General features: G+C 40.8%; 1 protein-coding gene across 1 annotated transcript in view; it reads right to left on the bottom strand.

Annotated features, from left to right (window-relative positions):
- Bfsp1 (beaded filament structural protein 1) overlaps window positions 1–7,514 on the bottom strand; it is a 36,975-nt gene extending 29,461 nt beyond the window's left edge. The window contains exons 1-2 of the mRNA XM_020154668.2: window positions 6,875–7,514; window positions 1,063–1,123 (exon numbers count right to left, since the gene is read on the bottom strand). Coding sequence (XP_020010257.2) covers window positions 1,063–1,123; window positions 6,875–7,236 — 423 coding nt within the window. The 5' untranslated portion in view covers window positions 7,237–7,514. The remainder of the gene's footprint in view (window positions 1–1,062; window positions 1,124–6,874) is intronic.
- Window positions 7,515–13,855: the final 6,341 nt, after the last annotated feature.

Below are 13,855 nucleotides of genomic sequence, written 5' to 3'. Positions count from 1 at the left end.
TCCTGACCACAGAGGAAAACCCAATCAGTTAGTTAATGATGAAGGACTGGAAGAAGGAAAGCACCCCACGAGGATCAGCTTCATACAACCCCTTGAGGGAAGGATTCTAGAGCCCATGGCACACAAACACTCCCTACACCCCTACCCCATGTGGCTACATTTCATGCTCTGAGGGGAGGGAGCTTCAAGGGAAATGAAGTTTCTTCCTCTGTTCTTGTGAGTCTTTTCCTGCAGAAAAGCAATCTCAAAACTCTTAGCCAACAGAGAAGTAGTGTTATTTTGCCCAAATAACCACTGTCCAAAGCAAGTTCCTCCCTAAATTTGCTATTTGGGATCAGCATATCTGATTATTAAAAGAGCATCTGATTATTGTACACTGGCACATTTTCATAACCTGTGTTATAGTTTTGATATGGTTTGAGTGTGTCCCCCTTTGGATAATGGTACATGTGTTGGGAGTTTGATCCCCAGTGCAGTGATGTTAACTGGTGATAGGACCCTCAAGAGGAGGTTATTACTGGCCCCTTCCCTGGCTCTGGTTTCCCATCTTACCATGTGATCTCTCCTTGCATGCTTCCCCCATGATGCCATCCACCATGAGATAACTGATCCAAGGGGGCTCTCACCAGACCCAGTGCCATGCTGTTTAGACTTTCAACCTTCCAAACTGTAAGGTAAATAAACCTCTTTTCTTCATGAATTACCCAGCTTTGGGTATTTCCTTATATTAATGGAAAACAGACTAATACACCTAGAATAACAGATAAGTTTCACAGTCTGTTTCTATCATGAGAACATGTATCACATGGTAGAAAAGTGTGTATATGTGTGTGTGTGTGTGTGTGTGTGTGTGTGTGTGTGTGTGTGTGTGTGTTTGAGTTTGAGTTTGAGTTTACTCCCAAAAACTTGGTTGGAATTAAGAGGTCAAGGAAGAGAATGACAGCAAAAGAAATAGGTGGGTCCTAAAATAACACAAAGAGGAGGTATGTGAAACAATCATTTCTGACATTTAGTTCAACACTGAAATTAAGCTACTTAATCCCAAGGATGCATTCAACTCACCTTGTTAAGCCGGTCAAGCATTTCTTTCAGCACCAGTTGACATTCACACTCATTTTCATACCTGCAAATAGGACACATAAGCAAGAGTTGGGTGGCTTCTATAATTTCACATTTAGATCACATAACCAGTGTTAAATTTAATTTCAGATACTACTGTACCCTCTCCTTTAAAAAGAAGCTAACTTTAGTGTTAAAGAAATAGCTAATTCTGCATTTCCTTGTCCATTGTTTCCCAATCCTTTGTGCATCAGGGAGCATATAGAAAGTGATAACATTTGTACAGTGCACTTGATAACTGGAAAAGGCAAATGAAGCAGGAGTCTCCCAGCCTGGAGGCCCCAAACACCCTCAACTTCCTCCCACCCAGCCACCCTGGGGATGAGGGAATAATACCCTGGCATACTTTTAATGCAAGTACAACGGCAGCACAGAGATGGAAAGGCAGCCCTACATAGTCTGTAACGAACACCGTAAACCTGACCTTGTGTGGATTCCCTATACTATTGTATTCACTGATGTGTAACATACCAATTCTTCTAGATTATGTCATTAAATCCTTGGAACACCCTGAGAGAGACAGCAGTTTATTGCCACTTCCAGGGGAAAGATAAGGAAACAGGTTAAGACACTTTCCCAAACACTCAAATAGAAGCTGCCAGCATTGTGCCCTCATCCTTGTATATCACTCCTGCCCAGAAAAGGCAGGACAGGCTGAGTGTGCCAGACCCAGTGAAGAGAGCAGCCTTCAACCTTTGGCAGAGGCCAGTTGTTGCATAAACACCCCAGATACCTTCCCTCAAGATGAGATCACTCCACTCAGCAGGGTGAGCTCCAGATGCTCACAATGCTAACTTACTTGATAACTCACTTGGCATTGAATGCCTTGCCCTCCTGTCTCATTTCCTTACTCCTCTACTAATGCTCCCTGAGGCCACCTACCAAATAAATTACTGCCCTAAATCCCTGTCTTAGGTTTGGCTTCTGGAGGACTCCAAATCAAGAGATAGGTGGAGTCAGGGCTTCAACTGGAGTCTGACACCAAAACCTAGGTTCTAATGACCATGTCACATTGCCTGGGCAAAACAAGGAAGCCCCCAACTTAAACATTCACTCAGTTAATAAGGCAATGGATACTAGAAGTAGGTGAGCTGTTTTCTCCTAATCAATTTCTTTCCAAACTTCTGTAAAATGATAGGGACCCAGGAATCAGAAATCATCCCAATGATAGTGAGGGTATCCCTTATTCTGGGGGAATTTTACCCATGGAGAGAGACAGTCCCCTCTCCCACGGCCCCTCTTCTTGCTCCCTTAAACTTGCCCCCTAATATCTATTGTCACCTTCTTCCAGGACTTACAGCCCTTGATGTCTGGTAAGTGCAAGGCTACCTCACAGAGAAACTGCATTTCTCAGTCATCTTTACAACCAGGCATGGTCATATGACCAAGTCCTAACCAATAGTACAGAAGCATAAGTTTGTGTGGCAGCTTCCAGATACCTTTGGTGTAGCAATGGTGTAATACCTTTCATCAGCATACTTTCATCTATCCTGTAGCTTGGAACATAAATTCTACCTTCCTGAAGGCCACACAGAGCGTTCTGGGGTTCAAATACTGTAGAGTACCTAACTAAATTGCTCACACAGACTTTACCTGAGAAGCAAACTTCCATTTTGGTTCAGTCAATGTTATGTGTTTTGTTTTTTGGTGGCAAAATACACATAATATAAAACTGATCATCTTAGCCATTTTTAAGTGTACAGTTCAGGGGTATTAAACACATTGTGCTGCCGACACCACCATCCATCTCCAGAACTCTTTTCATCTTGCAAAACTGAAACTTTGTACCCATTAAACACTAAATCACCATTGCCCCCTCTCTACCAGCCCTGGGGAATCAGTGTTCTACTTCCTGTCTATGAACTTGAATACTTACTCTACCTCATGTGAGTGGAATCACATGGTATTTTTTCTTTTTGTGACTTGCTTCTTTCACTTAGCTTAATATCCTCAAGTTTCCTCTAGATTGTAGCATGTGTTAGAATTTTTTTCCTTTTTAAGTCCAGATGATATTCCATTGTATGTGTCGGCCACATTGTGCTTATGCACTCATCTGTCCATGGACACCCGCGTTTCTGACACATCTTAACTATTGGGAGTAATGCTGCTTTGAACATGAGTGTACAAATATTTCTTCCTGAACTTGCTTTGGAGTCTTTTGAGCATATACCCAGAAGTGCAATTGCTGCATCATGGTAATTCTATTTTAAATTTTTTGAGAAACAGCCATACAGTTTTCCATAGTGGTTGTACCATTCCATATTTCCACCAATAGAACAGCAGGATTCCAATTTCTCCGCATTCCTCACAAACACTTGTTTTCTATTTTTATGATAGTAGCAATCAAATGAGTGTGAGGTAGGCCAATGTCACTCTGCAGTTTATTTCACTTGTGGTTGAAACCAATCCAAATTAACAATGTCTATGGGTTCAAGTCAAGTACTTTACAGCCAGGGAAGATGCTGGAAACCCACACTCTTGTGTTCTCAGAATTAAAAGTCTTGAACTCAGGGAAGGACAACTAGGAATATGTGCATTGTGCACACATTTCAACTTCCAAGGTCATCTGAGAAGCTCAGCATTAAATAGCAAGTTAAACATTTTGACACAAGTTTTACACTTTATACAAAGATGTCACATATAGCTGTTTCTTTCGTGTGTGGCTCTAAGACACCAAGAAATTATTTTTAAATGGGCAATTTGCTTTGAGAATAAAACAAAATCTAGCTTTCTCATTGTTCTTTCTTGCTAGAAGCATCTAAACATTTGTGTACCTTAAAAAATGTGTTTGATAATCAACACAATAACATCACATTAGGGGTAATTTTCATGCTGCAAAGGTCAATCTAGGTATTATATTAAAGAGAAGCAATTTCATTATAAGAATTCACATATTTATATAAATGAATTCATAAAGTGAAAACAAACACTTTGATTTCCATTAATTGATTGTTTTATATAAATTATATTTGGTTTTTAACAATTCGGATAATTGACTCCATTCATCATTGTATGTTAGTACTTTTATTTGTTTTTATGGTTCTGGATATATTTCATATTTTACTTAGTCTGTGATGTGCTAAAGACTTGATTTTGAAACTATTCAAGTGCCCAAGTAGAAAATATGTCTAACATTGTCATGGGACCAAGACTACATGCATTTTCTCCTTTCTATATGATTTTCACTTAGATTTAGCGAGTTATCAGCTCACCTCTGGAATGGAAAAGCAAACTTGTGTGTGTGTGTGTGTGCCCATGAATGTGGATGAGTGTGTTTTTTATAATGATTTCCAAATCCTACTACCCCAGCCAAAATGTTGAAACTTCTCCAAGGGGGCAATGGTATAGAATAAATTAATAGGAATTTTTAAATAAATCACAGAGGCTAACCGCTCCAGAATTGGCATATAACTCAGAACCAAGTGAAATCAGGAAAACGTCACATGGTTCTTTCTCAATGAGGGGTTGTGGGAGTCATTCCTGCCCAACCACGTCACAGTAGAAGACAGCCCGACACCCAGTTATGGGATCTGGGCATCCCAGATATCCTGACAGCCCATCGAGCTACTCTGGACATCTGAGCTACACGACAGTATGAATGCATTTAATACCACCGAACTGTACACTTAAATTTGTTAAGATGGCAAGTGTCTTGTTAGGTGTATTTTACCACCACCACCACCAAAAAAGTGACATTGGCCTAGCCAAGATGGAAATTTGTTTTCCTCTTGTGTGAGGGTTGAGTGAGCAGCTTAGGGTGGTGTTCTACAGTATACAAGACCAGAAAGCTCTGTGTAGCCTTGTAGAAGGCTGTACTTCCCTATGCTTCCAAGAACATGAGCTTCTTCTGAATGAGTTTCTCTCTGGGCCTCGCTCTCCAGGAATCCAAGAATAGATTTTCCAAGACATCAAGTTCTGGAAAGACCACAGAACCAGGACAGGAAAACTCAAATTCAAGTCCGGACGCCCATGGGTCCTTGCCAAGCCTGTTTCCTTGTGAAAGATAATAACAGGTGGATTTTCAGGTATCTTCTCTCAAATTGGTTTCTATAGATCAAAACCAGAAACAAAAGTACTGATGGTAATTGAATAAAGAAATATGATTGGACAACTATACTCAGTACACAAACTGGGAATAGCCCACCCAAGATTGAGGTAGAAAGGGGAGCTGAAACAGCATGTTTGAGGAATTCCTTCTGACTACCCTGTACCATGGCATCCCAAGCCTGGTTCGTGGCTGGAATTAGCAGTAGAGTTCATGTAAAATGAAAATTCCTGGGCCCATTTGAGGTTCAAGGTAGGGCCTGCACACTTTTATTTTTTAATTAATGTATACAGTTTTACATGGATAAATCTCTTACATAGCTAAAAAAAAAGTTAATGTATTTTTAAAACTATTTTATTAAAAGTCTTCCTCTCATTTGTGTCTCCCATTTGCCCAGTTCCTGCTTCTTTATCCCTCAAAAGAAGAGGTGTGAGGGGATGAATGTGTCCAGAAATTATTTTTCCTTACGCATGCAAAAAAAACTCCACTCTTCCGCCTTTCTTTTTTAAATAGTAGTAATAACATGCTATTCTTTTTACCACCACATAGTATTCCATTGCATGGATAAACCAGCTCCTATTGATGCGCATTTAGACTGATTCCAGGTTTTTCCTAAAGCAGATCATGCCACAGTAATACCTTCCTCCCAAGCAGGCCATTTCATAGTTGCTGAAGTATATCCTAGTATCCCAGTGGCCTCCTCAGTCAAAAATCTATTTTTCTATAACTCAGAATGATGGTGACAAATGAGTGCCTTGTTTTTTTAACAGCTCCTAGATGATGTTAATGCATAATTACATCTGTGGCAGAGAAGACTTTGTCCTGGACCAGGAATTCTTCAACTTCAATGTACAACTTCCTAAACTAGGAGCCACTGGGAACCTTGTTAAAAATGCATCCTGATTCAGGAACTCTGTGGGGTCCCAAGGGTCTACTCTCCCAACAAGCTCTCTGGTGTGCTGATGCTGCAGGACCATGGCCCAAACTTTGAGTTGCAAGACCCTAGAAGCCACAGATTCAAACGTAATTCCCAGGAATCAGCTGTGACGCTATAAAGACAATTGGGCTTTGCATGCCCAACCTGGATTCCATTTCGAGCCCAGCAATTCACTACCTGGTGACCTTGCCCCAAATCCCTTTGCGCCCCAAGCCACAAGCTCATCTGTAAAATGATGCAGTCAGGATAAAACCGTGCAGATTAAATAACATTCTTACATCTCAAACATTCGGACTGAGTGAAAGAAGCCAGACATATAGTGCATATTGTTGGGAAATTCTAGAAGAGTTACAATTGATCTCTACTGATAGAAATCAGAACTCTGGACACCCCTGGTGTGGGAAGAGGACTGACTGGGAACGGCGATGAGGGAACTCTGGGGCAGTGGACATCTCACTTGTTTGAGTGTTTACACGGGGTACAGACATTTGTCCAAACTCAACTATGCACTTCAATCTTCACTTTTTACTTGCAAGTTATTCCTAAATTTAAAAATACACACACACACACAAAATAGGATACCGTTTAGTGTAAATTGTGAAATGCCATCGAAATGAAGCTAGACCTATCTTAAGGCAAAGTGTCACCCGCAAGTCCTCTGCAGGGATGAGCTCAAAATCAGCCCTCCAGCCCTGGATGGCCCCGCGCTCCCAGACCCGCGTCACCTGGGCGCACTACGCCCTGCCTCGGTTTCCCTGCTCCGCCACGCTTACTTGCTCCGGAACTCGTCAAGTGCGCGCTGCGTCTCTGCGCCCTGGCGCTCCAGCCTGGCGCGCTCGGCCGCCAGGTCCCGGGCGCGCTGGCGGTTGCTCTCGACGTAGCGGGCGAGGGCGTCCTCGGGACCCGCCAGCTCGCCCAGTCGCTGGAAGGCATCCAGCTGTCGCCGCAAGCCCGCGTGGCGCTGCTCCAGCGCCCGGGCCCGCTGGATGTGGGCGGCCACGCGCTCGCCCAGGGCCTGCAGCGCCACCAGGCTGGGCGCCGCCACCCGCGACTCCTCGGCCGGGCGCGCGGACTCTTGCTCGGCGCGCTCGTACTGCTCCTGGCGGGCCTGGTAAACATAGCTGCGGCGGTACATGGCTCCTCTGCGAGCTAGCTAGAGAGAGAGAGGCCGGCTCTCTGGGAGGCCCCGGCTCGGCCAGCAGCCTGCTAAATAACCATCGGAGGCCCTAGGCACACCACTGGGACGTTCCAGAGCTGATCAGCAGTTGAGCCCCAGGCGGTGCCCCGGTGCGGAACAATGACACTGCAGCCTCCGGCTTTGTGAGCAGGATTAGCGGCCCATACAGCTCTGGCATTGGAAGGTCAAAATGGGCAATAGGGTCTTTGTTCCGTAATTGTGAGCGCCCGCTGCTTTATGATTGAATGGAGGGTCAGGGGGACAAGACAGGCACGACGTCCTTTTTACTGGATCCTCTGGGAATAGTGAAAGCTGCCCAAGATGAGCTTGTTAAACTTGAATTAGCTCAAGAGCTGTGCTTTGTCCCCTCTCTCCCTCAGCTGTTTTAGATCTTAACAATATCATTGTGATTACTTAAGCAATTCCCTTCCATAATTATAACATGATACGGAGGTGGAGGACCCCCCTCTATGATGGGGTTCATAACCATGGATGCAGATAAAATGGTTTATCTCAAAGTAAGTGGTAAAGTGTGTCGAAAGTAATTTCTTAATAATACTTGTGCATCATTTGTGAAGATTCTACTCTTTGCACAGTAATTTAGGAAACATGCACGGTGATGTTACTAGAATGTCACCCTTGCTCTCATGGATTTTGACATTCTTAGTAGAAGATCCAGCCTTGACATCACTAATAGGTTCTTTGAACTAAAGAAAATCCTTACAGCCTGAAGGCTTAATAAATTGGTCAATTCTCAAACAGATTTTGCCACTGCCTGTCATTTCAATTTTTATTATGGAAATTGCAACTGGATTTTGATGAAAAAAATTTAAATAAATAAATATATATATATATATCCTAATAGCTAAGCTTTGGCAAACTCAAAAGTAAATTGTAGTGTTAAAACAAATTGATTCCATTTGATAATATTCCTTGATATAAATATTTTGTCATATCTCCAATTTTAAAAATCATTATCAAAGGGGCTGTTTTATTAAAAATAAGGATTAGCAGTACCATATAATTACCAACTAAATGGATTACACATAATTATGCTACGAATTAAAGTCACAGTTATCAGAGATAGAAAAAGAAAATTACGTAGATCTTTGCTAAGTTTATTATTACTCCAAAAAGCCTGTAAAATAATGGATTCGGTCTGGAATAAAGCTATGTAAGGGAGGATCAGGAACCAATGTAAAGATCAGTTAGAGTTGAATCAACATGGGTCGTAACACATGGGGTACATGAAAGTAATGCTAGGAATCTCTCTGTATAGCTATCCTTAACTCAACTAGCAAAAACACTTTGTCTTCCTTATTATGCTTTTGTCTTTTCTTCAACAAAATCAGTGATAAGGGCAGAACCGGACCTGCCTGAAACTGAAGGGGGGACGGGGGAGGGGGGCAGGGTGGAGAAATGACCCAAACAATGTATGCACATGTGAATAAATGAACAAAAAAATAAACAAATTAAAAAAAAAAAAACTATGTAAGGTCCTAAACTATGCTGGTGGTGTGGTTATTGTTCTTTCTACTTCTAAGCCATTTAAAAATAGCTTTTATGGTCAAGGCGAAGAGAAGCCCATGATATTTTTTGTAGGTCCACGAACTCCATGCTGTGGCAAGGAGTTGACTTCAGGCTTCCTGTACAACAAAAGCAACTGAGGGAGACCTAGAAATTATTCATTCCATGATATTGCTAGAGAACAAACTGCCCCAAACTAAGTGCCATCACACTCCAGGTCTGCAGGTTATCTGCAAAACCCTCCTTCCAGCTGCAGGTCTCCTGATCAGTTGAGGCAGATCCCTTCTGAATGCCCTTTGTTCTGAATTAACAATGGCAGAAGCACAAGAGCACAGATGGCCACACAAGCTCATCCCAAGCCTTTATTTCCATCATGAGTACTCACATCCTATTGGTCAGAGCAAATCATGGGGTCACAGTCAAAGTCACGTGTAAGGGAAGAGGCTTGGCTCACCCAAAAGCCATGACAACGGCATGGGTGTATGACCCTATCACACTAGAGTAAAGAATCTGGTAATGTAACAAAGGAAAAGATATTGTCCCCATTTAATGCAGGGGAACAAACACTTTAAAATGTGTACTTATAAGCCAGGGGTGGCTGCAATCCCAGTACTCAAGAGGCTATGGCAGGAGGGTGGAGAGTTTAAGGGCAGCCTGGGATACATACAGAGATCTGTCTCAGAAACTAAAAAAAAAAAAAAAAGTAAATAAATAAATAAAATTTCTCCTCACAAACCATAGTTTCAGAGAATTAATTATTGAACAAGGTCAAGTCCCTGCCCTCAAGTGGCAGGAGACAAATTCATATCCTCCTAATTAAACCCAAGGAAATCCAGAATAAGCTCTGACACAGAAATTTGCTGTTTTGTTTCTTTTTTTACTATTGTTGTGCTGGGAGTACATTGTGGCATATACAAAATTTCTCACAATATATCATAGCTAAATTCACCCCCTCCATCATTCTCCTTTATCCCCCCAACCCCCATTCCTGGATTTCAACAGGTCTCATTTTTCCATTTACATACATGTGTACACAATATTTGCACTATAGTCACCCCCTTTCACCCTCTCCCCACATCCTCCCCCCTCCCACTGGTAACAATCCCCCAGACAGGAGACTTATTTTAACAAAATGCTATCATTGTATCAAAGAAAAAGTAGCGAGTAGAGTGTGGATAGGCATAGAAGTCAGAATCCTAGACAAAGAGAACAGCATAAACAAGCTGTAAAAGGGAATGATCTCAGGGTCTTCACCTTGATCATCTAGCCTGCAGAACACAACTGTGAGAAATAGATTTCTGCCGTCTATGGTACAGCATCCCCAACACAAAGGTGTAATCAGAGCATCCATAAAAGCCCCTACAACATTTAAGAAGAAGCATATACAGTTCCTATGTGTCCTGGACTCCTTCATTTCTGTTTAAACAGAACACGTGGGGATCTACCATTTCATGGTCATTCAAGCTTCACAGAAAAAACAAAAGTCCCCTGTATGTTAACATTTTCATATTTGTTAAGATGAATAAAAGTTATCTATTATATTCATTATGATTTTGTCTTCCAAATATTTTTAAAACACTTCCTATGATGTTGTATTTTGATCAGAATCATAAATACAGTCTTTTTTCAGGCTCAGCTTGTTTTAAGTAAGATTATCTATAATTATTTATGTGGGTGTTATTCTAGTGTGGTCAGTGGGAGTCCCACAGATTGACTTCTTTGTCCTTTGCCCCAAATGCCCTTGAAAGCATCTTTGCTTTCTAGGAATGAGATATTCTAGGCACATCTGCTTCTTTGCTGTCCCAACACAGGGAATCAACTTCCATCAAAGGAGCTGTGTTTCTTTGGGTTAAGAACTATCTTTGAGGCTGTTATCTGAGTTCTCTGGGTGCATATGCAAGCTGCATATACTGCTATGGCTTTAACCTCTTTCAAGAATGATAGAAGTAGGATGTATATGAATTCAAAATAGTTATTGAAACTTACAAAATTACTATGCTGCTTTTTATAGTATGTAAATTCATTAGCCACTAAGACTTTCTTCTAACTTAAGTTTCTAAGAAAAAAATGACCAATTAACTGATGAATTTTAACATGTAGAAATGAGTATTGATGGAAGATTTATATTTCTCTTAGGAAGTGTGAGATTAATAAGTGCCTAGACAAACAAAAAACATGGCAATTAGTAACTCCAGGAAAAGCAAAAAATTGAAGAGGAAAGGCAATCTAAGCAAAACATCTTACTTAACTCATTAGAAAAGCCATATCTGCATGGTCATATTAATGAAACACCAGTTTATAAAAAATTCTAATACAATTGTAGGTGGTGATACATGCCTGCAATCCCAGCTACTTGAGAGGAAAAGAATGAGGGACTGAGGTTCTAGGACAGTCCCAGCAAAAAAGTTAGCAAGACTCCATCTTAACAAATAAGCCAGACATGGTGGTAAGTATTTTTGATCCCAGTTATGTGGACGGCATAGGTTGGAGGATCAGTCCCAGGCCAGCACCAGGGAAAAAAGCAGGAGACCCTATCTGAAAAACAAACTAAAAGCAAAAGAGGGCTGGGGGCATGGCTCAAGTGGTAGATTGCCTGCCTTGCAATTGTGAGGACCAGCGTTTAAATCCCAGTACCACCACCCCCTCCTGCCAAAATAATATAAATAATTCGGAAAATAGGGTAAAAGAAAATGTGTTAAAGGATTCATTCTTCATTTTCCTTAGTAGATAGAGTACATAGTGCCTCCAATAGACAGACATTACAGTGTTAGCTTATTACAAAAAGCATAATTATAGAGTTAAGCACCAGAAGAAACAATCAGAATTTAAAGTGATCGGCTATGGAGAGTGGGAAAGGATAGAAAAAGTAAAGAGAATTAGAAACAGGACAGATGGCAGCTCCCTTTGGTATAAAATTAAGCTCTGTAGTATTATTTGAAAAAATGTTTATACATTTCTTTGATAAACAATATAAAATCAAGTCTTGTGGGCCAGTTATGCTATGGTAACAAGCAACCTTCCAGTCCTAAGGTCTTAAAAATCCAAAGGTTTATTTATTGTTCATGGTACATGTCCATCTAAGGTCAACTTTGGCTTTTGCTCCATGTCTTCCTCACGTTAGCACCCAGGCTATTAGAGCAGCCACCACCTTGAACGCTACTGGTCATTTTAGAGAAAATGTGACAGCGTGTACTGACTTGGAAAGTTCCAATGCAATCATACTGAACGGGCAGAAGCAAGTTGCATGACCCCACCTAACATCAAATGCACTGGAGACATAATCCTGTCATGTGCCTAGAGGAACAAGAGAGAGCCTTATGTCAGCAACCCTCAAGACTACATTGCTGGTGGGAGAGTGTTCGGTAGGAATGGTGATCGTATGCATGCAGAAGAAATCGTTGCTGAGTGAATTTGGTAATTCAAGAGGCATGTTTGTAGAGAGAGATTCCATGGAGCTTAATGAAGGATCAGCCAAGGGAGAGTTTCACTAAACACAATTGAACAACACTAGTTTGCAGATCAGGATGAGAACTACGGATGTTGTTAGAATCAGAAAGACCTGAGGTTAAATTTTGGTTCCCTCACTTTGGTAAAAGATTTAAACAAACTGGTCCCAGTATGGGCACTGTTAAAATGGGGATAATCATTTAGGTTCACCATACTTCTCAGTCTGCCTGAGCTTATAATTCCCATACCTATAGAAAGCACCCTCTTTCACTCTGGCCTGAATAACCTGAACGTAAACTCTGAATCTAGTCACAGGGAAACATCAAGATAAATCTCAAATAAGAAGCATTCTACTGATAAAAAGAGAAGGGAAGTGGGTGCTGGCACACACCTGTCATCCCAGCACTTGGGAGGCTGAAACAAGAAGATCCTGAGTTCATGGTGACTACGTGTGACTTTGTCAGAGAGACAGAAGAGACTATGACACAGAGAGACAGACAGAGGTGGCATTCTTTGGAAATTTAAGTACCCATAAAAGACAAAGAAAGGCTATGGAAATGTTCTAGCTTAAAAGGCACACTGGAGGTATAACATCTAAATGTAATATACATCCTAGTCTGGATCCTGTACTGGAGGAGAAAAATGCCACAAAGGTCACCACAGGGTCTATTGACAAAATCGGAATACAGACTAGATCAAATACAGATTAGATCAAAGAACTATATTAGCCAAAGCAAGTTGCACAGCCTTAGGTATGGTGGGAAGTGCAGTTCTGTCATGTACCACATTCGATGTTAAAGTTACTGGCTTATGACAAGGTCAGTTAATACAAAATGTTATATAAATTAATATAAAATGTTATTCTTAGAATAACCACAATTAATATAAAATGTTATTCTTAGCAAATACACTCTGAACTAATCAAAGAAAACAACCCGTGATGTGTGCAACTCGCTCTCAGATTATTCTGAAAAAGTACATGTATAAAATGTAAACATGTATATATCTATATATAGAGAGAGATGGGAAAATGAATAAGAGATGGGGAAAGGAAGTATGGGTGTGGTTTGTACTACTCTTGCAAATTTTCCTAGAAAACTTTAAATTATTTATGAAACATTTGTGAAAAGTATGATCATCTTATAGATTAAGCACTTTGCAGTGTAAGCATTTGATAAGTATTACTTGCTTTTCTTTTTAACCTTAGATACATATCACAGCAAAGAGAGGGAAGAGGACAGAGAGAACCATTTAGCAATAAGAGGAGAAAATGGTCTACATCCATTGATCAATTTTAACAACATGAATGTACTGTTATAAATGAAAATGTCTGTAACAAACATGAAGGGGAATAGAAAAACAAAATACCAGCTGCATGGCAGTGACAACACATGAAAATATACCTACAAATCAGAAATTAGTGAAATATACCAGGCTTTCCATTCAGAATTTTTTTCAATTTAAAGTTGCTCAAATATAGAAGAAATAAAAAAAAAACTTTTAGAGACAAGGTCTGGCTATGTTGTCCAGACTAGTCCCTAATTCCTGGGTTCAAGTTCTCCTGCCTTAGCCTAGTAGCTGGGACTATAGTTCCTACACAAAC

Source organism: Castor canadensis, chromosome 5 (assembly GCF_047511655.1).
Source record: "Castor canadensis chromosome 5, mCasCan1.hap1v2, whole genome shotgun sequence".
Lineage (NCBI taxonomy): Eukaryota > Metazoa > Chordata > Mammalia > Rodentia > Castoridae > Castor > Castor canadensis.
This window is presented reverse-complemented; position numbering and strand designations above follow the sequence as displayed.